This window comes from Notolabrus celidotus, chromosome 5 (assembly GCF_009762535.1).
Source record: "Notolabrus celidotus isolate fNotCel1 chromosome 5, fNotCel1.pri, whole genome shotgun sequence".
In the NCBI taxonomy this organism is placed as follows: domain Eukaryota; kingdom Metazoa; phylum Chordata; class Actinopteri; order Labriformes; family Labridae; genus Notolabrus; species Notolabrus celidotus.
Genome location: NC_048276.1, coordinates 20,641,404 through 20,668,456, shown reverse-complemented (window position 1 = coordinate 20,668,456; position 27,053 = coordinate 20,641,404). Strand labels below are relative to the sequence as shown.

Sequence of the window (27,053 nt, the reverse complement as noted above, 5' to 3'; positions counted from 1 at the left end):
TGGAATGAACATCAGTTCAGGGAGAGATTTGAATGTCAACACTACCCCTCCACACCAGATTTCCCTCTCACTACATCCCTCTCCCCCACTCTGCTGCTGCAAGCCCCGCCCACAAACAGATCATAGTGCACGCTCAATCAGGACGATGTAGGAGGACCAATCAGGAGAGTGGCTCTGTTTGGTCAGGGCTGACGGGAGCGATTGGAATCTATAGATTGCTGGATACAGAGGCATAGGAAAATACAGGGATCTTGCCATAATCTCAAAATACCTAATTTATTGATGGCTGTTGATGAGTGATAATCTTCTGTCTTTGTCCTCTCTAAAACGGGAGGGAAATAAAGTATACCAAACATCTTAAAGTGACACTTCTAATGCCTGAACGGCTGATAGAAAGTCATACCATGGCAGGACCTTGACTTTTTTTTGCCAAACACAGCAAAAAATAAGTACAGTTTTTTTTTACCCAATCCTTCCAATTGCAGCTTTAAGTTGTCATCTTAGATTGTGTACCTTCTTTGACACATTATTAATATGAGAACTGATTCAAACAGAGGTGAAAAGGTTAATTTGATACAAGAATACAAGAACATAGGATATAATAAAAAAAGTGAAAGCCAGGCTAATGACAAACACCATTCTCCAGTTCTTGATGATAACCTTTTTACTGATCCCAGGAAGCTGTCACAGGGAAGAGATATGACCGTTAATAATGTTTTCATGTCTATTCTTCCACCTAATCAGTTCTTGCTCATGATGTGCATCAAAATTATTCATTCTTCTTACAACACCAGCTGAACTACCAGTCTCTACTGTTGTGGTTATTGGAGTGTCGGTCTGTTTGTGTAACTTGTCACCGAGCTTTGGCCTTGGCACTGACTGTCAGTCCTGCTTGTGTTACTCACGGGAACAGCCACAGATACAGTTTGGACCCTTGTGCACAAAGCAGTGTAACTTTTCCAGACTGACAAGATGAAAGTCAGTGACTGATAACAAGGGACTTACTTGTTATGTGTTTTGTACTTTGAGTCTATTGTACAATGGAAAAGCAGAAAATACACACAGATACACATGGTGAAAATTTCACACACAGATTAAACATTAAGCCTGGTGTCCCTCAGAGGGAGGAGTCTCTGTGTGGTCAGAATAAATGTTTGGACACACCAACCTCCCACATTTGTCTGAGTGGTCCACTGCTCACCTGATGAGAAAGAAGCAACATGAGATCAAGTTCAGGTAATTCATTGAAAACTTTCATTTATATGGCTCTTTTTTCAGGCTGTTTTGTAAGAATTGTCTCACCTGTCTTTGTTCTGTTCATTCTTGTGTATTATATCAATATATTCTCTAAAGCATTTTAGCCTCTCATTCCTGTGCCATCTTTACTCTGCTGCATCTACAATCATGTGCAGGCATAGATCAAACAGTGTCAACAAAATTATAGTAGTAAACGGCTATAGAAAATTTGTTTAAGTTCATACCTTCATAAGACAATTTTAATACTAATAATACTAATTATAAATTTTATTTATGGGCGCCTCTCCAGGCACTCAAGGTCACATTACAAATGCAACAATAATAAAATAGAATTAACATTAGAGAAAACAATATGCAATAAAACAAACAATACACAATATAAAATGAAAACAATGAATGGAATGATGAAATGCAATAAAACGCAAATGTGACATGTTTACAATGAATGAATATGCAGTTCTAAAAAGGAGTTTTTTTTAGGTGGGATTTGAAAGTTGGAAGACAGTGAGAGTTATGGATTGTTTGTGGTAAAGAGTTCCAGGGACGGGGGCTGCACGGCTGAATATCTTGATTTCTATATTTTATTGAACAAATGTATATATTTTTGGTAGTGCTTCCAGGTTAACAGAGTACATCATTATCTTTTCTATTGAAGGAAACCAATTTGAACTTCATTGTTATCAGACCCAGCTGACCTTCAGTAGCTTGTCATCATGTGAGCACCTCAATGACTGAGAACATAAAAAAAAGAAAAGGTTTTTATTGTGTGGAAAAGCAAACAGTGACCCATTAGCCTCTTCAGAGTGTCTGAGTCGTAAGATATTCAGTAGAGGAGCTGCTCTGTCACTTACAGTAGATGTGATGTGAGGGGTGGATTTTATCTTGGAACTGAGAGTTGCTAATACAGTTACATTATAATAACAAGAACAAGGACTCAGAGTCGCTGAGTAATGAACCAAACAGATAAGAAGCGTGGAGGACAGATTGTAGTCATTTATTCCACATAGCAGCCTCTACAGGGAGATAAGAACCACAAGCATATTATACAGTTTGTTTTGTGAAGCTTTATTTCTACAGGCGACAAATTGTGAGCTATGAGAAAAGAAAAACGTGATCTGTGTATTCTCAGGATTGTGAAGGCAGCAGCATGCTGATGTCCACATAACTCAGATCAGAGAGAAACATAGCAATGAACTTTCCTTAGGGTTTATAATGAAGCTGCCCCTGTTTCATTATGACAAGCCAAGCTTCAGGCAAAGTTTCTTTCAATAAGGTTCTCTATGTAATATTGAGCCAGCTGCACTGTGACTGTCTTTATATGCACTGCAAACATTTTAAATTAAGTGAGGGTCTTGACTTATTTTCAGTTACAGAAAAAATATTTTTGGACTTTATATAAGTTACATTCCCCTGACAAGTCCAGATAACTGTCTTAATTCAGGTCAAAAATTCAGACCTGAATTGCTTGTAATGAGTGAAAAAATCTTCCAATGGGGAATAAAAATATACTCGTCAAGTTTCCTGAATTGAAACATTATTCCTATTTTAAGAAACTTAACATAACTTTAACTATGTTCTCTATATACATGGCACACAATTTAACCCCTGAGGCAAAACCAGTACCCCAAACACATCTTTTAGTACATTGAAGTTGCTTTGAAATTCATCTCTGGCTAGTTGCACAGACTCAGCAATGCAGTATTGTCTTTTACACTCAGACACTATAGAAACAATCTAATTTTTTCATGGTGAACCAGACAGGGCTAAACAAAGAATCCCTGTGGCACTCAGCTTGTTACTAAAAAAGAGAAATGAATGACCAAATTGTTGAGTCTTTAAAAAAAAAAAATCTGTCCCAGGGATGTTTCTTAACCCTGCTAGATAATGGAAAAACTTGCTACAGTAACAGTCACATTGCTCTCGCCCTTCCCTGAAGTTAGCTCCACAATGATAGCAGAGCTGTGTGTCATAAAATAGTGCAATATGTGCCTGAACAGTTTGTTTTTTCTCCTCAGAGAAAATAGCAGCTTGATGAATTAGCTCGGCAGCTCCAGGTCCTGCTATGGTATGACTTTCTATCAGTCGTTCAGGCATTAGAAGTGTAACTTTAAGATGTTTGGTATCTTTTATTTCTCTCCCCTTTAAGAGAGGACAAAGACAGAAGATTATCACATATGACACCCTGTTTTATGGCGCCTCAGTCAGAAGATATGCAATCCACTGCTTGTGTATAATACATTTGCTCAGCTGATGCCTCAAGGCTTGGTAGACAGAACCTCGCAGACTTTCACAAAGCTGTAAGTTTGAAGGTATACACCATAATGTTACTGAGAGTTCATTGTCATGTCTTATTTAGGTTGCTGTGCAGCACAATGAGATCTAGGGTATGTGGTTTTAATGCTGATTTAACTAAGTATATCTGCTATAGGAGGTAAAGTTGGTAATTATGAAAGAATTGTTTACATATCACATTTGACTACCTGATATTGTGCTGCTCAAGACATTAAAATCATGTTGTCTCTGTTTTTCAAGGTTTGGTGACAATCAACGGTTTGACAGAGTAAGTCTGCTTTACATGTTTTCATGTGACTGTTTAAACCCAAGCATTGAAGAAAAAGATACATCTTTAAAAACAGAATCTCAGTTATTGTGTCTGCATGCTCTATCAACATTATTTCACGGTGTACAGTTAAAAATGTTGTTGACTCTACTGGGCATGTTGACTTTTGGAACATAGTAATCTTAAAGACTTTGGGCCCAAGATAAGACCTGCTGTAGGCCGATAAACTGCTGTTATCATGATGATAATTACAGGTGAGGTTATGGAGTTAATCTGCTCTGCAAAACTGTAACGAAATATTAATCGATGTAATTAATCGATAATTACAATAAATTAGTAATAATACCTTACTTTTATCAGAAGACAAAAAGCAAATAGAAGCAGCTCTCTAATAACAGCCGAAGCCATGGTCAACAAAGGAAAGTTGAAATAAGGCTGGGTTAAAACATTGGTAGATGACCTCTTATTGGTTTTCATATCAAGGGTATGCTAATTTGGCCGTTTCAAAATACCGGTATTGATGATAACTGCACTTTTTAAAAAGTGAAATATTGATTTTGTGCTAAAAACAAGCATAGAGTCATACTGTGAAACAAAGGGGTTCTTAGAAAGAGGGGGTATTGGTTCTTTAAGCTGATTGCCATCCACCATAAAACAGAGGTAAGACAAAGAAGAAGTAGCCACAGGAGAAGAAGATCCAGTAAACAGCTAGTTAGCTAGCCTTTACCGAAGCATATGATTTCTACTGTTGACACAGGACTGGACTTTGGTAGTTAAAGTGTTATAGTTTGTGTTTGCAGCAAAAAATACTATCAAAACCCTAATGTCACCTTTCAAGTTGCTAGTGAGACTGTAAAACGATGACACTGCACAAAAAAAGAAGTCTTGGCTGAAGTCCTTTTGTCCCATTCACTGGCAGGATTTCTCTCAAAGGCATATGATGTCGTTTGTGATGGCCAAGATTGTGTCCACTGAAACACTAGAGTGAATTAAGTTAATTAATAGCAAATGTCATAATGCGGTATCTTTAAACAGGAGCAGATTGAAATGAGGCCAAACTTAGAGTACAACAATATAACTGATAAAACAGAATTCAAAAAGAAATAAAAGAGAGGCCGGCACAGGGTTGCACCATCAATGTTTATGTTCAGATGCAGCCTATTGACAACATTTTTGATTTAAGATGGAGTTATCACACTACTAACATTTTGAGGTTGCACCAGTTTTGATAGTTCCGGTTTCAACCCATACTTCTTAAATCTTACATGAAGCTTTAAGTGGGAGTTAAGTTATCTGTAAAACTCTGTCATGGTGCATCGTTCTGAAACTTGGAGAGTGCAGAGTAGCAGAGGGGTTATTGCGTCTGCATTGTGGTCTCTGATCTCTCTCCCATAGGAACATACAAAGGCTTTGATTTGTACTCCCTTTTTTATTTTCTAGTGTGGAGATGATTTCGTCTGTACCATTATAACCGTATGTTGTGATTGACTACAGTATTTCTCTACTCAATGTCACTGTTGTTATTCTTCACAAGGGGCAGATTAAGAATATAGACTTGAGTTATCACCCAGCAAAAACTTCACATACCTTTGCAGTGCTGTGAGTCGACTAACTGTATTTCCTGAGGAAATTGAGATATTTTAATGTAGATTTAATGTATTTCAACTTTATTTTACAAATCTTTTATTGAAAGCATTCTTTTTTATTGTATTGTATGCTGGTATGGTCATGCTAAAATTACACAAACAAACAAAAATTGTTAAGATCTGTGGGAGAATTATGGGGGAGCAGCAAGCTGACCTGCAGCAGCTATACCCGACCAGGCTGGCTGTGAAGTCAGCCAAAGTCTGCATGGACTGATCACACCCATGCTCAGTGGAATTTCAGCTACTCCCTTCTGGTCAGAGGTATAGATACCCAAAGATAAGAACCAGTCATGCAAAAAACTGATTCATCCCCATGATCATAACTACATTAGATAAGATGCACTAGAGATTAAATTAAGGTTGTCTACAAGTACACCCATTGTTATTTTATTTATTTGTATTGAATTATGGTTGTTGCTACATGATTGTTGATCACATTGGGCTGAGAGAGCAAAGACTACTACTGTGAATATTATGTCATGTCTGTGGAGGTGATCTTATTGCAGTAATGAAGAACAGCTCTTACGGGTTGTTGGGATCATTTTTTGTTGTGTGTGTCTGATGTATTTTCATGCTGTTGATTTTTAAGCTGTGCTGTACCACAAATTGCTTCTTTGAGGACATTCAAGATTTTTAAACTAAACTAAAATTAAATAAACTAAACTAAACTAAACTAAACTAAACTAAACTAAACTAAACTAACCTAAACTGGAGTTGACAGCGGTTATTGTCAGCTTTTAGCCTGATTAGAGAGGCAATCAAACATGAGAGGCACCATGTAACAAACACCTCATTAAGAAATGTGCTTTTCAGTGGTTGGCATGAGGGAGTGAAAACGTTTCATGCATGGTTTAGTGAGGACCTGAGCACCCTAAGCTAAGACACAACTTATACAGGACTGGTGCAACAGGCCACTGGTACCTTCTGCAGTTAAGTTAAGTCCCAGGCCTCAATTTGAGGAAGTATGGATTTTGATGTCATTGTCTCCGTTTGAACTCTAAGTTTAAAGTCAGAAGGTCACACGAAAAAGGAAAATGCTGTCCTTTTCTTTTCCTATACCTGCAAATGTACATCTTTTTGTTAATAATTTGTAATTTCAAAATGTAATCACATATTTCTCATGCGTCCTTCTGCAGGAAGTTTACATTTAATCCTAAAGAGGGCATCGACAACCCAGTGATGGTCATCACAGAAGAATCAGGTAAATCTCAAACAGATCATGTTCAGTTCATCTTCCCCTACAAGGAAACTCTTCCCTCTGAAGTATGACAGCACCTTTTTGTATCCACCTGCCCAGAGTCAGTGTCAAAACCCAACCCGCGTCTGTGTGTTCTCAAACGAGAGGAGGGGGAGACATATGCATTCAATCTGCGGGTCGAAGGGGGGCGCGAGGGGCACATCATCAGAAATGTGGCGTCAGGAGGGGTAGCAGAGCGCAGTGGCCTCAGAGATGGAGACAGACTTCTGGAAGTCAATAACTGCTATGTAAATGATGTTCCCCATCCTGAGGTAAGATTAACTTCTTACATTATTAAACAGGAGCCTCTCTAAAGGATCCTAACTGGACCTATTTTGCATTACTTTTGCTGAATCAGGTGGCAGCGAACATAAGGATGAGTGGAAACCAGTTGTGTTTGCTAGTGTTGGACGGGGATGAGTATGAACAGGCTTTGTCACAAGGTAAAGACCTCAAAAGTTTGATCAGGACAAACAAAGGTGAGAGCCTCAACCCCCCGCGACTCTGCCACATCAGGAAGGATCCTGTCTCAGGCCTGGGCATCAACTTCATACCTGTGGAAGGTAATACTACTCCTGATAACTATAACAGGTGCAAGAATCAAGGTTAGATCCAAACAGAGGGATGGTGAAGTGAAGTGTATGCAAATTGATCAGATTCCCCTCCTGTTTCTGCTCAGCAGGCGAGAAAGGTTGCTTCTCAGTGAGCCTGGTTGCAGGAGGCACAGCTGCAAAAGCGGGGGTGTGTAAGGGAGATCGCTTGGTGTGGATGAACGGAGCAGCAGTGTCTGATCTGACGCACTCTGCACTCAGCAGGATGGTACGATATCAGACTGTTTTTTTTTTTATCAAAACTTAAAAAGAGAGGACGCATATGAATGTTTTCTATCATCTGAAAGATGTTGAAGTTGAATAACCTACAAAAGATGTTTCTTAAAAAGAATGCATCAAACAAATGTAAACCAAAGCATCTTTATATTGCAACATTCCCAGCCTTATCTAAAAGTAATAATGTTCTTACTGCAGTTGAAGAAGTGTGGCGACCACATCACCATCCTTGTGATTGACAGTGAGAGTGAGAAGAGCTACATCAAACAGAGAATGCCAATCCTGCCCTCCATGGCTGTTCCTCACAATCTACCTCACAGAGCCAGAAAACTCCACCTGGTCTGTGGACCTGGGGGCTATGGGTTCCTGCTTCGGCTGGAGAGGACACCATCTGGACGCAAATGTAAGAGAGAATATATAGAACAGTACTCAGATACAAGCATTTGACTTACTTTCATATACTCTGGGTACTTTTATTTTTTCTCCAGATTACCTTGATTACACTGTTTAAAATGTTTTGAAAAGGAATAAAACAACATTCTTGGATTTCTCAGGGACTGCAGTCATGTGTTTTTAGATGTGTTAATGGTTAAGGTGACATACCTGTGCATGTTTTGAATGACAGATCATGTTCTCCGTGAGATGGACAGTGGCAGTTCAGCAGAAAGAGCAGGAATGAAGGATGGAGAGATCCTTCTGGAAGTGAATGGGGAGTCAGTGGAGTCTCTGGATCATGACGAGATCGTGAACAGAGTGAAACTGAGCGGACAGCAGGTCTCACTCGCCACCATCACTCCTCAGGGGCTGGACTTCTACTCCAAGGTGGTACCTGATACATGTCTTTTCAGAAACACTGTTTAATATGCATGCACTGTTTGATAGTTCTTGCACAAGACTTATGAGAGGATTATTTTGCATTGTTTAGGGAGAAAGTGAAGAAATATAAACCAGGAATACATTTGTAAGACTCATACTGATGATGGTTTCTCTTTTTATTGCTTGTTGTAGTTGGGTCTTTCCCCTCTTCTTTTCTGTGAGGATGAGTCCGCTGAGAGAGAAAAACAGAACATGATATTGTCCTCTTTAACAGAGGAGTTGCTAAAAAATGAAATGGATGCCACATGCAAGCCCAGACTTTGCTCTCTTCAAAAAGGCCCTTTGGGGTTTGGCTTTAACCTGGGTTGTGTCCCACAGAGACCTGGAACCTTCATCAGCCAGGTAAGGAAGAAATACTTAACTGTTGACCCTGATGCAAAAAGATCAAATGTTTTGTCAAATGATAGGTAAAGAGAGTTTGTGTTTTTCTACTCCTAGATGGCTTTTGGGGGCTCTGGGCAGAGTGCAGGATTACGTGTAGGTGATGTAGTGATGGAAGTCAATGGGCAAAATGTGGAAGAGAAATGTGTGGAAGATGTGATTATGCTTGTGAAGGAAGGAGGACATTTTCTTTCCTTGCTAGTAATGGATACAACTGGAGACAGCAAAGTGAAGCAGACTGATAAACCTACCAGAGATATCTCTGACAGTGAGGTAAAGGCACAGATTATATCTAACAGATTATACAACCTAATCTGTTTACGTCAGTAACTGCAGTCTTAACAATATTGTCTTGTTTTTACCTCTGCAGGAAGAAGACAAATATGAGATTTCGTTTCTGTGAGTGACAGATCAATGAAGAATGCTTCCAGAAGAGAAGAGGCGAAGCTGAACGAGAGCAATATATTTTATATCTATGAATATAATACAAACGTTTAAAAAACAAACAAACAGGAAATGTAAAACAAGCCTGTGTTAAATACTTGATTGCAGCAAGTCAATACTCCAGAGCAATGTCTGTTGTTGTTGATAGCACACCGTTGCAATATGGATGCAGCTCTAATATGGAAAGAAGACAGGAGAGGGAAATGGCAGGAGATGTAGGAGAATTAAACATTGCAGACTGTAACAGAGATATCTACAACATTTGAGAAGGAAACACAAAATGAAACTTGGTATGGAACACGCCGGTGTTTAAGTCTGATACATGGAAAAGAAAACTTCACAGACTAACTGTGATGAGGTGGAAAAACTCAATCAGGGGAGTCTCTGATTTATGCGGTATTGTTTACCTTGTTTTATGTCAACATGAGTGAAAATGTTTAGCTTGTTTTCAGCTGAACAGCGTACGATAACTGCTAAGCTAGCTCGTTTTAAGAAATGTCCAGTTAAATATGAGTAACTTCCGCTAATTGGCTCATTTTAGGGAGGCTGCAAGGTTAATGGCTGCTACGGTTGCTGCGACTACAACAGACTGTTTCCAACGGAAGACAGTAACCACTTTAAAATCAATACTATATCTCATTTGAATTATGGTGTACAATTATTTTTGTATGTTGGTGTATGATATGACAGTGTCAGTGTTTTGGTTCAGTATTATTTATCTAGAGTATGTATATAATGATCTTAAAATATCACACACTATGATTTTCAAGGACATAAATGAGATTAAAAGAAAAATGTTATACATTTCTGTTGACTACGGAGCACTGAGTAATCTAAAAGAAAGGACGTTAATTAGATTAACAAATGATCAGCAGTAATGTAAAGCAAGAGATGATGATAAAATAAAACAAAAGACACCACAGTGACCTTGTAATGTTCAATAAAAAAAATGCTTATTGCCTGTTTTGTTTGTAGTTGTTTGTTTTTGGAGGAAGAGGAGATAAGTATTGACATGTTTACCTCTGACACGAGGAGATTGGATATTGCAAATCTTGCTAACTTTGATGTGATGGAAAGTAATAGTTTTTTTAATAATTTAAAGTGATGTGTAATTGTATGTACACATGTCTACATCGCTTGGAAAGGTCTGTTTTAATCTACACATTTTTACTGAATTAATATTCATTGGTGGATGTTGATTAAAAATTTTCAGCAGCTCTTTCCCTTTTAAAATGTATCAAATTAATGTTCTTGTAATCATCTTATTTATAAAAATATAAAAATATACACAATAGAATCCTTATAGTGAACATTAAAGGGGCAATAATTAGCGGTATATCTCTGAACAGACATGAAAAAAAATGAAAATGATGCTAATAAGTATGTTAACTGCTAAATATTGCTAAATATTTCAAATTGTACACGCTGTACCTTTAAAGATCCTGAGAGGAACATTTGGTTTGTGTTGGTTTTGGCGACCCCTGTGGATAAAGAGATAGGCTACCCTTTATCTCTTTACTGACCTTGTTTTGTGAATGTGCACAGAAAAGAAAAAATCTTATCCTGTTGTCTTTAAGCGTTCAAATGTATCACTCACTGTAAATCTTGGTGGTGGGAAAAATGTCAAAAGGCTGTTTATTCAGCACGAGCAAAACTCATATCTTTTACCAATTGCAGCTGTTACAGAGATAGGCTATACCAGGGGTTCCCAAAGTATGGGTCGGGACCCCCTGGGGGGTTGCAAGACAAAAATGGGGGGTCGTGAGATGTCTTCCAGAATGTTTTTTTTTTTTTAAAGTTATCTCAAATTAGTACATTTTACCCATTATAGTAAAAGATTTCGGCAAAAACAGTAGCTACTCTTGAAATAAAACCTTGAAAATAGAAAATGTAATGAGTTTTCTGCCTTTTTTTTTTGCCAGATGACTCCTAAGTTTAGGGTTAGTGACCAGCATCAGTAGCAGTAGATCAATTCACAACGGCACAGGAAACACAGCCACATGCTCATATAGGTGGGCAAATTTTCTGCAGACCAGCTAAATGAAGCCACATTAAATCACTTTGAGGGACAGTGGGGGTCAAGAGTCACCTTTTAATTAGGGGGTCCCGGGCTGAAAAGTTTGGGGACCCTTGGGCTATACTATTCTAATACAGATATCAATGTTGTTGCTGGTACTACATGTTGTTTTTGAGACATCTGTAGGCTATAATTTAAGTCAATTTTCTAACCAGCTCCTCACATAGGCTCTGCACAAAACAACTTTAACTGCTCCCTCTAGCGGCCATGGCATTATCTGTAGACTCTATTAAGATATGTTAACTATTAAATTGTTATGTAACTGAAATAAAATGTAAGAGGAGTGGGTAGTAATATAAAGTGATGTAATTCAATCGTCAATGTGTGGTCGGCCTATCTATTTTATTAAAACATGCCATTACGTAATTTAAAGCAGGCCGTTTTTGTTCAGGCATTCGTTTAGTCAGCTACAGTCAGGGTCCTTATTTATACTGGAGGTGACATTCATTCGGGAAGCGCTTAGCATCCACAGACGGGTCAACATGGCACAGGCTGTGCAGAAACTGGTCGCTAAAGTACCTACCCTGGTGGGCGGTAAGTTATTCTGCATGTTTTAAAAATAACAAATTAAAAATAATCATGGAAAACTAAAAGAAAAGTGAACTTTGGTTAGAGAAATCTTGATGGACATGATGTACTGCTAGCTAGGCCGACTCTGTCATTTGAACAGACTGAGCAATGCAATGAATGAACTTGATAAACCCTAGGCTTATATGACTTTGAATCTCGAATATTGAATTGAAATGTCGTGTTCATCTCGTTTTTACGACCAAAGGGCTTTCTCTGCTAGCTAGCAGGCGTGATTTGTAATGTTTACATCGAATGAGCATTCAGGCAAATGGCTAATGCTACTATCAGCATGTAGAGAAGCCCTGCAGCTCTAACCTATCTTTAGCAGAAAGTTTCACCACCTCCATACACGTGTGACATTTGTGTTTCTTCTCTCCAAGCCGCTGTCACCTACTCCAAACCCAGGCTAGCCACCTTCTGGTACTACGCCCGTGTCGAGCTGGTCCCCCCGTCCCCTGCAGAGATCCCCAAGGCCATCGAGGGGGCCGCTAACCTCATCAAGGGGCTGCAGTCAGGACGTCTCGGTCAAACCACAGTGAAGGTGCGTGTGTTATTGACAGACCGACCCTGACATGGGCGTAAGCTTTTTAAATAGAGCTTCTCAAAGTCTCCAAAGATTGACTGGAAAGAGTGATTAATAGTGATAGACAGAACACCAGGCAGTGGCAATCTATAGGGCACACTATTATATATTTCAAAAGTTGTACAAGCCTTTTAGCAATCGCTAAAGCACTCTGATGAAATGTAGATATATAACCAGTATATTGTTATCATAACTTAGCCATGGAAATTGGTTAATTTGTATTCGACAAAGGTCACTAGAGTTAAAGGGGGGATTTATTTTTTTGGTCCTAACAGCACTTAGACTTGAGCTATGGTCAATATTTTTGCAGACATATTTTTGTAAAACATGCCTCAGATAACATAGGACCTTACTATAATCAGTTCTTACGTTTTGTTAGAATTGGTCTCACTAGTACATGGTGACATCAAGGAGGCCAAAATGGCTGTTCAGCAAACCCTGACACCTTAGTCTACATTATCTGCATGGGTACTGAGTGTATGCTAATTTATGAACATGTGGGTTTTTTTTTGTTTTTTTTTAAATTTAACATCAAGTTTAAGCAAACAATAAGATATAGTTGAGTATTCACAATGTATCATGACCTACTGTGCTTACAGGTTTCATGGAGGAGATTTTTAAGGGACATAGTATCAGAACAGCTTATTGATCAGTCTTCAAGATGATTTATTCAAGAGTCAATAATGACATTATGTCAATTATGAAACTTCTTGGTATAAGAATAAGAAGTGAAACATGTTAATAGTCTTAAGAGACAACTCAAAAACAGTAGGGGCCCTAAAAAGTCGTTAAATCTCAAAACCAGGTCCAGTCACTGTTATTTGCTTGTTAAAGACAGAAAACCAAGTGAACATCAAAATCAATGATCAGCATCCATTAGGTGCTAGATATCAGCTACTTTTCTCATGTCAAACACCACTTATACCTCCACATATTGTATTTTAACATGTTCTTTATTTCATTACAATAACAGTAATGTTTAAGCATGTCTACTATAGTAAATTATTATGATGTAAATATTAGGGCAGATTTTCACCACATGAAAATTGTGGCCATTAAAAAATCCCAATAACAATGTAGGATATAGGAAAGGCAAGACAATAAACTCTGTAATTAATCACATGGCATCATTGTTAAATGTCTTTTAGATAACGTTTGTTATGAATCTGCGCGATATGAACTAAGCTTGATTGATCATCAATCATCCATTTATAATGATGTTCCAAGTTGTTATATCCCGTCACCACCCACAAATGTCTTGTTGAATGAAAACTTTCCATCTTGTCCTACATGCGATTCTGCGTTCTGCGTTGTCCACAAACACCTCATCGTATTTTCAAAGAGTATTCGATTTTATCTGTCATCACCCACCACATGATTTGTTCTGCAGAGCCACACACTGTGATAAGAGCTAACTGTTAAAGTATTCTCCTTCTGCTGCTTCTTTTAAAAGACGATTATTTTTGGATACCACTGTATTGCAAAACCAAATAAATATGCATACTGAGGGTATATTTCTATACTAACTTTTGCTTTTCAACAAAGTAGAATATTCAGAAAAGTCCAATATTTGACATCAGTTATTTTAGAAAGTGTTATTTATTTATTATTTAAATATTAAAAGATGTATTATATAAAATATTTCATTGAGAGTTGCTTGAATAATTTAGACCCATTACATGATTTTCTAATTTTTTGAGATGCACTAGTGTATAGTTATTAATATTTGAAAGCATTCTTTCATAAGCTCTTTTAGATATTCATGTTTCGCTGAATGCATACTACGTAATTGTGTCTGATCATCTACTTTTCTCATGCAGAATATTAACTCTGCATTTCTATTCGTCATCAGTCACTTGATTTCAGTCATACTGTACTTTGAGCTATTGTAACAAGTGATTCCAAATAGGGGATCAATAAAGTCTATCTCAACATAATCTGAAAATGACATGTATTGATGATTGCTACTTTATTTTTAATGGACCATTGAAGCTACATGGAACGATTGTACATGTTGTCATAAGCTAATATTACATATTGCTTGGTTTGTTGTCACCTCTGATTATTTCTTGTTCCTTTTCTCTGCACAGGATGCTTTCAGGAATGGACTGGTGGCCACTGAGGTGCTAATGTGGTTCTACATTGGAGAGTGCATCGGCAAAAGAGGCATCATTGGTTACGATGTCTGAAACTTGGACTGTCGTGCTCTCTTTTTCTTTTTAGTGTTGTATGCTTCATTTCCTGCAAAAATCCTGGGAACCAATAAACAGATATCTATTGTTAACAAAAACCACACTCTTGATTATTGTTTCTAAAACATGCATGTTTTGATTCAGGTTCAGATTATCTTTATTGTCCCACAAATATGTTTTGTAGCAGGAGTACACAGAATTACAAAATATACAGAGACAACATCAACACTAAAAGTCAGATCTAAAAATAGTGGAATAGTCGACACTGACCAGTGGAAATATCTCTGGTGTTTGTTGTCTAAAAATGGCTGAAATCCATAAAGGTGTCTACGTTTAAAGGTCTGGATGATGCTCAAGCTGGTTCTCCGTCAGATAGAAGAAACATTTGTCATTTTTATTAGGAACACCTGTTCTGTCTTTAAAGCCAGCATGTGTGCTGTGGGCTTGTGTGCTGTGGGCGTATGGGCTAGCTGAATGGTGTGATCATTACACTAACTCAGTCAAAGGAATCACTCCTATTAATGATATTTTATGGAGCGGCATGCAAATTGAAAGTCTTCTGCAAAAACACAACTTTGCAAAGAAAATTACAGTAAAGGCTACATTTAAAGACCCTTAGAATTTCTGCAATGCCTTCCTTGGTTTACTTAAGCACACCTGATAGTGATGTGTACACCCAAGATTATTTAAATGAGCAATTCACTAGCAAGGACCACGCCACACAAGGATACGAGTTTGAACATTTAATGAATTAGTTGTGCATAGTGTGCCCAGCAGAAGGAGACTCAGGATGGGGGTTCCGTCTCAGCGTTATCCTGCCAGAGCTGATCTTGACCCAGGTTGTACCTGGAAGTAGACAGGGCATAGAAGGAGCGAGCACAGGTTGAGTAGGAGAGGACAAGGAAATAGGTTAAGTGCAGTAGAGTAAGGTGAGGGAGGGAGGGTGGGTTGAAGAATCATGGACGAGCAGTTGGAGTAGGCTGGCTACGTTTAAGTGGGCTTGTCAGCTGATTTAGGGTGTGGTTTAAGCGTGGTCCTGCTCCCGAATTTAAGTTAACACCTTAACTTAATTTCAACAAAAATACACACTGAGTCTGTTCAGACACAAAATTGGCCCTTGTTAGCTGTCATTGACCCAGGAACAGTTCATACTGTAATACAGCTGCTGTAGTCCTGTGTGGATTTATAAAAAAAAAGGATTCTAAATTTAACTTACATTTGTCAAGGTGGTGACAGTTTTGGAGAACAGGGCTGTGTTGTTATTTTAGTTACCAGGCTATAAATAACTTGGCATAAATTATATTTATGTTATTGACAGAATGTTTTTGTTGGGTTCAGTTTTTGTCATCAGCCAGCAGAGGGAGCCTCCCTCTTCTCTGTGGTCATGAAGTTTCAGTGCTCTGCTTATCTCGGAGCAGGAAGTTCCTTAGTTCACTGACACAAATGGTTCACATTTCAATCCAATATTTCAAACAAAAGTGAAAGATTCACATCTGCTGTTGAAGTTACTTCAGAAAATGTACACCTCGCCTTTGTTAAAGAACACAATAAATCAAACAGTATCATTTTTACTTCACATCAAACAGACTTGTGTTTTCAACAGAATGTGATGATAAAGTAAGCAGTACAGCAGGAACAAAATGTAGCCTTTGTTAGGAAAGAGAACAAAACACAAATCAATTATTCATTCAGCTCTTTATTTTGAACTATCAATGAACAATTTTGTTACAAAACAAATCTGTATTTGTTACCGATCATACTCTGAATGTCCATTATACAAGTACACATAGGTAAAATTAAATAATGGTTAGTTCAAGTGAAAATAAAACTGTAAAGACTGTCGGCAAATGATGTGATGTCCATCAGATAATATAAAAACATGACAGAATGAAATGACAACGACGTGTTTTTCCACATAACCTTTGAAAATGCACCATTGAGAACCTTGTAATGTTACTCAGAATAATCATGCAAGTGCAGTATCTGTTTCTATTTAAACAATAAGAGTGTTTAACATAACTTATCATAGAAAAATATTCATTTGATTATCTTAGATATTGTATAGTAATTTATGACTTATAATTACAGATTTGTTACACCTTTTATCGAACAATAATATCTTGTTAATGTAAATATATATATGTGGGAACAGGTAACACTTACAGGTTAGGCTCATAGTTCTTAAATACTGACATGTTTAAATATTATCCAGCAGTTACCATCGAATGCTAAAGAAGATACAATGTCTCTTTATATTGCATTTGTCTGATTATGTAGTAAATATGTATTTCAATAATGACTTTTAAAGCTATCAATAAAATGTGATTTGACAGCAAAATGTAAAAAGTAATAAGTGATGTGTGGTGTTAGAAAATCTATATACACATTTGGCAGGAGCAAAAAAAAGCTGTAAAACTTCATTAATGTGGTTTGATGCAGTTTTAAAATGTTGCAAAAATATATATATACTGAATATTCCAAAAGCATTGCTGTATATTATGAGAGAACATGCTGCTGAATGCTCAGATGTCAGTGTTTATTTGATGTTGCAGATCTTGACAGAGGTTCCCACTCCAAAGCCTGGATAAAGCGGCTCAACAAATGTGGTCTCAAACCTGTGCAGCAGGGTCATGGAGTTTCCTATGCTATAAAATGCCAGCACACCTGCTGTGTGGTCTAGGTACACGCCTATCCTGGGGGAGTGGGGAGCGTTGATGGCTTTGTCCACACGGTTGTGCCAGGCAGAGTACCCCGTGTCGGAGCAGAGGAGGCTCCAGGACTTGTCGTTGTATCCCAGCAGACACAGTGAACCTTTGCCCTTCCTGCTGATGGCCTTGTACGCTGCGCCGATGGAGAACTCCCCGCTCCACTCGATCTCCCAGTAGAAGCGGCCTCCGGACAGAGCCTCCCTGCATAGCACCTGAGCAAAGCTGTCAAACCTGTCTGAGGTTTCTCCGTATGGCTGCAGGTCTCTGGTGCGGATGACTTTTCTGCTGTTTTCAGAGATGTACAGCTCCTTGTAGGCAGTACTGGAGTCCAGTTTCAGCTGGCAAAAGTCTGCAGGAGAAGAATTCAACATTTTTATTTGGTAACTAAATTGTTCAAGGGGTTAATAAAGAATAATAAACTAAATTCACAAAACATATTTATTACAATACAGAGAGTGGTCTCTTACAATGATGTATTAACATGTGAATACATAAAAAAGCAGATTAATGCTAGGTTTGATAGTCAAGGAAAACTAGCATGACTTTGAATGTAGCGTTTCCTCAGGACTCAGTCTAATGTTTGACATGCTGTAAATCCTCTCATCTGATACTTACCTCACTACAGTGGTTACAAACTTTAAAACGTCAAAATATAGATTTTAGGGATGCACAATATTATCGGCACATTATCGGTATTGACCGATATTGGCTTTAGAATGAACTTCCACCAATATAATTAACCACTAAATGATGGGCTGCTGCACACATGTTGGACTCATGTTTTAAGTTAAATTTGAATTCAAGCAGCAGTCTGTAAGGAACATATAGCTGACTAATTTAGACACATTTACTGTCAAAGAGTAAACCATTTTATTTAATTTGGGTTTAATTTCTGTACAGTTGCACTTTTCACATGTTCCCTATGAACAGAGGTTAGGTTTACTTACTATGTCAAATGTGAAATTGGTCAAATTTGCCCTGGTTGTTGGTTTCGTTATGATTGTCTCAGGGAGAGCATCATCTAAGTTTCAAGTAGGATGTATCTGTTTGTATGAATTTTGTTTGAAAGCAGTTGTCATAAATAAATATGCAGTTTTAAGTATTAAGTATTTTTCTTATTTTGCTCAAGAAATATATTGGTATTGGTAATCGGCTAAATGAGCTGTAAAATATCGGCATATCGGATATCGGCAAAAAATTCATTATTGTGCATCCCTTATAGATTACACATCTTGTTGCTGTCTTTCTTTGCTGTTTTAGGTCAAATTGAGGCATCAGTATCAACTTTAGTCTGTTTCATGAAACCCTTCACTGGAGCTTTAATTGTCCTTTAAAAAATACCCACCATAGTTTACCTATGAAATTCAACATTGATTTTCTTATTTCTGTGACAGATTGTATGGATAAAAATGGCTGCAGAGAATCTAAGAGAATGTAGAGACATGAACACTTACATTTCAGAAAGTCTGCTCTGCTCTTGGGCTCTGGAGGGGGAGTGTTGTCCACTGTCATGACCTCTTTGACTGCAGATAAAGAAAGTTAGGTCAGCATGAGCTGAAAACACCCACACACATGCCTGTAATTCCTGTGATGATGTGTTTCTAACCAAAGACTCTATGATGCAATGCTCTGTGCTTTGCACTAAATGATCAACCTAAATAATCATTAACCTTCTATAGTCTTATATAGCTTCAAGACGTGACAGCTCACCTCTGCTCCTTCTGTCCAATGTTCGGCTCTCTGTCGTGTACACTGGGACCTCGCTCACTATGAGACACAACAAAATCACATCAAGGAAACTGTTTGCTTTTTGTTTTTCTCAGGTAGAATTGTAGTGTTTCTGCTGCTGAGGTCAGACCTGATTTGGAGATCTTCTGCAGCTCCTCTCTGCCAAACTCCTCCAGGCGGTCTTTGATCTCAGCCACGGCCTTCCTCACAGACCCAAAGGAGAAGTCAGGGTTCACGGTCACTCTGGGTATGAAGCCATCATCAGTGGGCGTGCATAGGTAATTGAAGTTCTGATGGGCAAAGAAAAACAATAAAGTACACATCAGCATGGTCTGAGGAAGAGTACGCTACATTTATTTAATCACAGAGAATATTATTTTTAAAACTTATACATAACACACCATTTAAAAGAACAAGACATATAAAGATGGGAAAATCTGAGTCAATCCAAATTTCCATTCACAAAATTGTGAGTAATGTTACTGCTGCTATTATCACTGCCTGTTTGGTTAGTTTAAACACTCCTGCACCTTATGTGTACAAAAGGCTTAATTGCTTTTACATTGTTGTGAATATTTTACAACGTGCGTAAGAGAGCTGTCTTATTTAAAATCACACATAGCGCCTTGGTAGCTGGGTGGTTACAAACCAACTCATAAAACTACAAGGGTTTGGCTCTGGATGACGACCTTTGCTACACTTCACACTCCTCTCTCTATTCTTTCATTTCCTGTCAGCCGGCACAGTTTTCAAGTGTAAGACCAAACCTAGAGACTTTGACTAATGCTTATAACTCCACTGCTTCTCTAATGATACTAACAATGTAAACAATATAAGTAATAGAATTGTTATTGAAACATTTTTGTAGAGTTAATCATAAAAAAGTCTAGTTAAAGTTATATGAGAAAAGGTTGAATGCTAGTGTAAGTTGATCCTTGATATGTAACTTGAAATATGGCTCAATGTCTTTCCTAATGCTTCTAATCTTTTGTACATATAGTTCAAATCCATGTGAACCAGTCAAATGCTGATGGTCTGTCAGGTTATCTGTGTTAATATGACTTGAAAATTTTGAAAACAGCGCAATAACATTGTAGCACAATTTTAGCTCCCCACCCAGAGCTTGCCATTACAGCAAAATGCCTCAATCCCCCTAATATGGTGAACATTTCTGTGTCATTCATGGGCTTCTCTTGAGGGTTGGCATGGGCCCCCCTTTGGGATCAGATTGGCCATCCCTGGTGCCACACAAAAATCCCAAAGTATAATTTGCTATTTGCATTATCAAAGGCAGGACCTATGTCAAAATACCAGGCTGCTGGTAACTTTCATTTTAGCATTTCATTGAGGCAAATTACTTCTTGTTTAACTTAAAGCTGTGTGTAGTAATTAACTGCATTTAGCAGAGCAGACTTCGTAGTTATGGAATTCATTATTTGTAAGTAAATTAGAGTTTATTACCTGAATAAAAAAATAATTTTATTTTTCTTAGCTTAGAAGGAGCCAATACTTTTAGCCCAAGCTGGCCACCTCAGTCCAAAAAGTCCAGACGTGCCCCTGGTGTCAATATACTGCCTCATTTGATGGACAATGTCAAATTTGTCAACATTTTTTTCTTAAATATTTAACACCCAAAAGTTAAAGAAGCTTATTTTGACGATGATATCACTGATCTACTATACAAGGTAGACTCTTTAAAATAATGTGATGTTTTCTGTTTGGACAAGGGTTCTGGATGCCTCTTACCCTACATTGGACAAATTTAATCATGCACTGTGTCATTCAGACCATTCCAATGTAGTTATACAAAGTTAGGTTTAATTATAGCCTTTCATCTGTCAGTATAGAGGTTGCTCTCAAGTTGTGTGTTACCTGCAGAAAGTGGATGTGGTCGTCAGTGCTGTACAGCTGCTTGAGGCCAGTCTCCTTCTTCTTCAGTTCGTCAATCTCCTGTTCCAGTCTCTCGATCAAAGCCTCGGCCTGGTTGAAAGCAGCTTTCTCGTTGATGCCGATCAGCTTGGTGACCTCTGACCTCATCCTCTCAATGGAGCGGATCATGTCTTCAAACATTTTCTGACTCTCCACCATGGCTCTTTGGGCCGAGTTCTGGATGGGAACATTCAAAATGTCAGTGTTTCACAAAAGATGGCACTACACTGAACACATTTTTACATTGTATATTTTTTGTATGGAAATACATTAAACTAACAAAGGTTTGAATTTTAATGGAAGTTGGTGTCTGGAATATTTCTTGATTTTGTCCTTACTGAAACAAAAGATCCTCAATATTTTTACTTACTTTTAGCTTTATATGATGTTGCCCAGTGTTAAATCTATTTAGTCCAGTATGTCTTTCCAACTTCCTCTTACTGAATTTTATTCTGTTGTTTTATCAATGTTAGTTTTGGTTTTTCTCTACAATCAATATTTCATTGAATACAATTAATATAATATTGTTTGATTGTTATTTTTATAATATAAATCCGTGTCCAGATGGTTTCCAGCAGCTAAAAAAATCTGTTCAGAAAGTATTTAGGTAGTATGTGACAATTTAAGTTTGAGCTAGTTTGAGACTGTATAAAACACTGACATTTCATTTAGTTTCAGTGATGTCACTCATTGGTTTCTGGTTAGAGCTGTTATGTAAATCAAAGATGACGTTTGCCATATTGGGAATGCTGACTCAACCTAACTCAGCTGATCTAGATACTGAAAAGAGGTGGGGTAAAGGCAGGTCTTCAGCTGCCTTACAAACAGCTACAACACACCCATATGTCTGTAAAATAAGCCACACCCTTAATTATGTATAACTCGTAGCCATAGTGACACTTTTAATACCTGTTTAGTCATCTAAAATGTGTACACTGGTGCAACCAATGTACCAGTATAAGACACAGGGAGAGGTATTTTATCTTTAGGTCATAATCAAGTATTTAAAGAAAACTCTGGTATACTCTTCAGTAAAGTGGTGGTGGGGTGCTGGTTTGATTGAAAAAAAAACCTCTTTACTTGAACTTTACTCATAATCTTTGCTGCTATGATAATAATGTATGTATGTATAAGTACATTATATTGTAATAATGTAATGTATGTGCTTTTCTGTGTTTTAATCAATGGTCTGATTGTGTCCCACCCAATTTGTTATGATTATTTTATTCCTTATTATTAACATAGTGTCTGTACTTGTACTATTATTTATGTTTTTTTTTGTGTGTGTGTGTGTGTGTGTGTTTTCTGTTGGTGGTTTCTTTTTTGTTTTCTTTTTAAAATGTATTTTTAAAGTAAGTAGTGGTTGTTAGACCATGGAATCTTTTGGAAGCAGGGGCAGCCTTCCTTTCTTTTGTAAAAGTCGCTATTGTTAGCATCTGAGGACTATCTGTGGATCCTTTAGATCTTCAACACCCTGCCTGTGTTATTTTTCATGGTGTCTAGTGTCTAGTGTCTATTGTGTGTGAGTGTGTATATGTTAAGAAAACCAAACAATCACAAATAAAATATAAAAGAAAAAAGAAAGAAAAAAAAAACTCTTTAAATTAAGACAACAAGTGACTGGTGGAGGTTGGTGGTACAAGTCTTGGCAAATTGGTACCTCACAATTACCATTGCTACCACTACTGAACTTAACTACTGTACTGTTAGCTTGTAGAATAGTGAAAACAGAGTCACAGTTGCACAGAAACTATATGCTGTGGACTTTGTTGGAAGCGATAGAAGTCTTCATGCAAGACCGTTTTAGTTCCTCAACCATTTTCCATCTGGGAGACCACCAAAAGAGACTGGTGTGAATTACATGTTGCTAATTTTTTACATTTGTTCTCTCAAATATAGACATAAACTATTAAGACCAAGACTGTTTTATTGTAACAGGCTGTAAATATGTGAAATTCTGCAGTAACAATGGGCATTTTAATAAGGGCTCTAATGGAGTTTCCTTGTCTTATGAGCAAGTCTCAAGTGGTCACTTCAGGACCGGCAGTTTTTTGGCTTGAGTTTTCAACACCAGACGGTTGCTTCTTAGTTTGAACTTATGTCCATTCTTTGTGTATATTTGTCTAGTTTTTTTTTTTACTGTTTTTAATTTTTACTTTCATTTTCCTTTGCTTTTATTTTGGAGAACGTTATGTGGTTTCTATATATTTAAAAACAATGCTAGACTTTTTCTTCTTAAGTAAAACACTTTGTGTGATATCTTGTTGTTTTAACATCTGCTTTATAAATTCAGTGGCCTGACTTCACTTACCTTCAGTGAATCCACAGCAGTCTTCAGCTCCTCCAGCTCCTTCACCCTCTCCTGGCATTTCTGTCTAATCTCAGCCTGAGAGATCCCCAGAAGTTTCTGCCAAAAAAAGCCACATTAAGCATGTTAAGATGTTTATTAATTTTTGTAAGTATGCACTCCCATGCTGACTTTCTTTAATTAAATATGCAGGAGTAGTAGCAGACATGGAATGGCATGCTGTTTTATTGTATTGGGTTTTTAAGCCTCATATTTGTTGGTCTGGTAGAAAAATATCTTTCTAATCAAGGAATATCTGGGGAGGCCCTCCAGCTCGTCTAATAAACCCTGCTCAAAGAATATTCTCTTAATACCGCCAGCTTTTATCTCAGAGGGAGAGTTGGGGGAAAAAATCTGAGATGGAATTTGGTTCACGTCAGGAATGTGAATCTACTGCTGCCTGACTTTTAAAGAGATGTTTCAAGGTGCATGCAGCGCTGACATGCAGAATAGAGGGGCTTCTAATTCAGCTTTTACTCAAGCCCACCGACCCATTCTTCAAGATAAGCTTGAGGAATGTGGAGAATCTAGGGAGGGGGGTGAACATGAGAGGGGGGGAAGGGAGATGGAGAGAGCGGGAGATGGAGTGAGACGTGAGATTCAGGTTGTAGATCTTTGGGTGAGAGAAACCAGACTTCAAAAGGAAAACAACCATCTGACTTATAACTTCATTGTGCCCTGAAAATCCCTCAATCTGCCATAAAAAACTCTTGCAGATAAAGGAATCATGAGAAAAGACATCACTGAGATTTATCCCACGGTATCTGTTGACACTCTTATCTCAAGTTTTACAGCCTGCGAGTCAGGTGAGTCATTTGAATGTCCATCTCCACTAGGCCGTGACTCCCCTCCTGGACATTCCTGTATCATTAGAGACCCACTCCCACAGGTGGGAACCAAAGCAGCAGAGAGAAAGTTTGTATGCTTTCTGTGTATCTATCCCACAGCTAGAAAACACACAATTCTTTGACTAAAAAGAGCAGCTTTCAGAGGCGATAACTGTGTGAGACACTCCCCCGGCGTCCGTGCAGCTAATCAGAGAGCTGGATTTGTTTTGGCGGTGAAACCCTGCCAGTTTAGCTGATAGTGTTGGCGAAATGGGTCAAAGTACAGCCGCCAGTTTGAGTGCTGAGGGAAGGAGTTGACAAAAACAGCCTGTTTGCTTTAGCCCTGATACTTCACTATGTATTCATTCCTAATATAGGATAAATTACTTTTTACAGGTTGAGAGGTCTGGGGAATTTACAAGAGCAAGTAGAGGAGCCTCATCTTGTTGTTTCTCTCTTGTAACTGGGTCATTGCTTATCTCTCTGACACTTTCATTCTCTTAATAGTTGACTATAATTGATCTTTCTAACCCCACCTGAACCATCATTTTCTACCACTTTTAGTTTTTAGTCTATTGAAAGGGTAAATGTATAGAAACAGGGTGATTACATGTCTTTCTGTCCCAAAATAACACTTTTCATTACCAAAGAAGCTATCTGAAATTGTTTTTTACCAACACCTCCTGTTCCTACTGGTATTTAGTCTGTGTAAAGGCTTCATCTCTACAGACAGGATCACTGGTTAACTTTCTGACATGAAATAAGACTTCTGTTTACTCCACAATGACCCATATTGATTCAGCTGACACCTCATGAACCATACTTTTATGTATCTTCTACACATTTAGTCCATTAAAAGGAGTCATCTCTAGATATAACCACTGCTTGTCTCTATGACCTGAAACCCCACTTGTCTTCTTTTAGAGTCCATCTAGAAGTGATTTCAAACGCCTGAACTACACTATTTCAGTTCCTTAAAGTATTTAGTCTATCAAAAGTAAAAAATCTTTAGAGCCAGGAGTTCTTCTTACCTGTTTCTCGCTCCTCTCAGCTTCAGCAGACACAATGTCATGGCCCTTGTGCTCACTCACTGTGCAGATAGCACAGATACACATCTGGTCTGTCCGACAGAACAGCTCCAAGGACTTCTGGTGCTGCGGGCAGATCTTCCTGTCCAGGTTCCCCAGCTCATCCACCAGCTTGTGCCTCTTGAAGGTGGCTGACTCGTAGTGAGGCTTCAAGTGTTTCTCGCAGTAGGATGCCAAACAGTTGAGACAGGACTTCACAGCTTTTAGTTTCTTCCCAGAGCAGAAATCACAGGGGACGTCGCTTGGGCCTGCGTAGATGTTCCCCTGGGAGGTGTTGAGGTTAAGGGTCAACCCGCTCTTCTTGATCTTCTCTGCCACCATGCTCAGAGTGGCATTGGGCCTCAACACAGGCCTCTGGGTGAATGTGATCTTACACTGGGGGCAGATATAAATCCCTGTGTAGTCAGCCTCATTCCAGTAGCCGCTGATGCAGTCCATGCAGAAGCTGTGACCACAGGGGATCGCCACAGGGTCCCTCAGGAGGTTCACACATATGGAACAGCTGAAGTAGTCTGGAGAGGATTGGTCAGCCATTGTGATGGACTCACAACACGGTTGAGACCTGAGGAAACACTCACAGAGAACGCCAGAAGCAGATAGAGAGTCTGTCGAGTGTGCCTGGGAGCCCGCCCTCCTGAGTGTGGTACAGCCTGCCAGAGACAGGACCTACTTGTATTTCTGAATTCCAGAGGTTATTGATTGAAAGCAGACAAGGCCCTCCCCCTGTGCTGTGAGTGTATCGAGCCCTGCCCAGCTCAGATAAGCAGGTTGAGCAAGGAGGGAGAGGGAGAAAAGGAGAGATAGAGAGAGAGAGGGCGGGCAGACAGGAGAGGAAAGAGAGAGCAGAGAGAAAGAAAGAGAATGAATGAAATACAAAAAGCACAAGAGGAGTTAGTTAATGTGGAACAGAAAAAAGCTTCCTCGCAGTTTCCTTTATTCTCACATTTCTCCTGTGGCTCATCATGTGGACAACTTGCGCACACACTTCTCGGCAGCTGGATTTCCACCTATTGTTGTCAGACAGAATCGCCATTGTCTCAAACCGGACAAACATAAATGCTGCCTAAGGTACTGTAGGAATTTCTGGGACCACCCAATAAACAAACACACAGGCTCTTTGAGCTGCAGCAGAGTTTCGAGGTAATTTCAAACATCTTTCATCACCGAAAAGATGTTAAAAGTTAACTTGCTGCAGGTTGTTTGTCCAAGAGCAGAGAGACCGCAGAGCTGCAGTGTTTGCTCTGAGTCCTGTCAGACCAGTCGGGTCACTTGTACAAGTCTGTGTGTAACTGTAGATGTTTGTACAGCAGGAAGGAAACATTCACAGTGAACACACACACATGCACGAGTGTGGGTGTGTGTGTGTGTGCACTTGTAGAACATTCCTGCCAGGTGCAGGTGTGTTGCTACAGTGCATGTTTGACATATTTATGTGCATTGCTTCATCACAAGTTATGTTGCATTGTTTCATTCCTAGAAGTAGCTCTGTCATGGTCACCTGATGTAGATCCGTGACCCCAACTCACTCTGCAGCATGACATCACAGCTGCTGATTAGCATTTTAATGAAGACTGTTAGAGGAGTTTCAACCAATACCAATGCACCATTCAAACGTCTGTCATCATCAACTTCGTACTTGAGATCAGAGCGCCTTTAACAAGTAGGAATAAAACTGTACTATTTATTTCACAATCCCTGCCTGATGTGTAATCATAGTGATAAAAATATAGGTTAATTTGAGGTTGCAAAGAATATATCAGCTCCGCCCTCACTTCA

At 38.5% G+C, this 27,053-nt stretch overlaps 3 protein-coding genes across 7 annotated transcripts; 2 read left to right on the top strand and 1 right to left on the bottom strand.

The window, feature by feature from the left end:
* Positions 1–1,128: 1,128 nt before the first annotated feature.
* On the top strand, positions 1,129–10,194 carry pdzd3b (PDZ domain containing 3b). 5 transcript variants are annotated; one of them, XM_034684646.1, is made up of 12 exons: positions 1,181–1,236; positions 3,273–3,322; positions 3,790–3,817; positions 6,600–6,664; positions 6,761–6,972; positions 7,059–7,263; positions 7,383–7,519; positions 7,726–7,930; positions 8,153–8,349; positions 8,536–8,745; positions 8,842–9,057; positions 9,155–10,189. In XM_034684646.1, exons 4-12 carry the CDS (start codon positions 6,643–6,645, stop codon positions 9,185–9,187), a joined length of 1,437 nt encoding a protein of 478 aa, XP_034540537.1. In that variant the 5' UTR covers positions 1,181–1,236; positions 3,273–3,322; positions 3,790–3,817; positions 6,600–6,642; the 3' UTR covers positions 9,188–10,189. The 5 variants fall into 5 exon arrangements, with proteins under 5 accessions (XP_034540532.1, XP_034540533.1, XP_034540537.1 ...); XM_034684643.1 differs by having other exon boundaries at positions 1,183–1,236; positions 7,380–7,519; XM_034684641.1 differs by lacking the exon at positions 3,273–3,322 and having other exon boundaries at positions 1,129–1,236; positions 7,380–7,519; positions 9,155–10,194.
* A 1,512-nt stretch (positions 10,195–11,706) lies between these two features.
* Positions 11,707–14,748, top strand: atp5l (ATP synthase, H+ transporting, mitochondrial F0 complex, subunit g). Its single transcript, XM_034684640.1, has 3 exons — positions 11,707–11,839; positions 12,256–12,416; positions 14,549–14,748. Exons 1-3 carry the CDS (start codon positions 11,788–11,790, stop codon positions 14,645–14,647), a joined length of 312 nt encoding a protein of 103 aa, XP_034540531.1. The 5' UTR covers positions 11,707–11,787; the 3' UTR covers positions 14,648–14,748.
* A 1,578-nt stretch (positions 14,749–16,326) lies between these two features.
* On the bottom strand, positions 16,327–26,556 carry ftr82 (finTRIM family, member 82). The gene is made up of 7 exons (XM_034682831.1): positions 25,221–26,556; positions 23,327–23,422; positions 20,959–21,192; positions 19,217–19,376; positions 19,069–19,125; positions 18,813–18,881; positions 16,327–17,707 (listed from the first exon to the last, which is right to left on the bottom strand). The coding sequence occupies exons 1-7, from the start codon at positions 25,809–25,811 to the stop codon at positions 17,187–17,189; spliced, it is 1,728 nt and encodes a 575-aa protein (XP_034538722.1). The 5' UTR covers positions 25,812–26,556; the 3' UTR covers positions 16,327–17,186.
* Between the last annotated feature and the right edge of the window lie 497 nt (positions 26,557–27,053).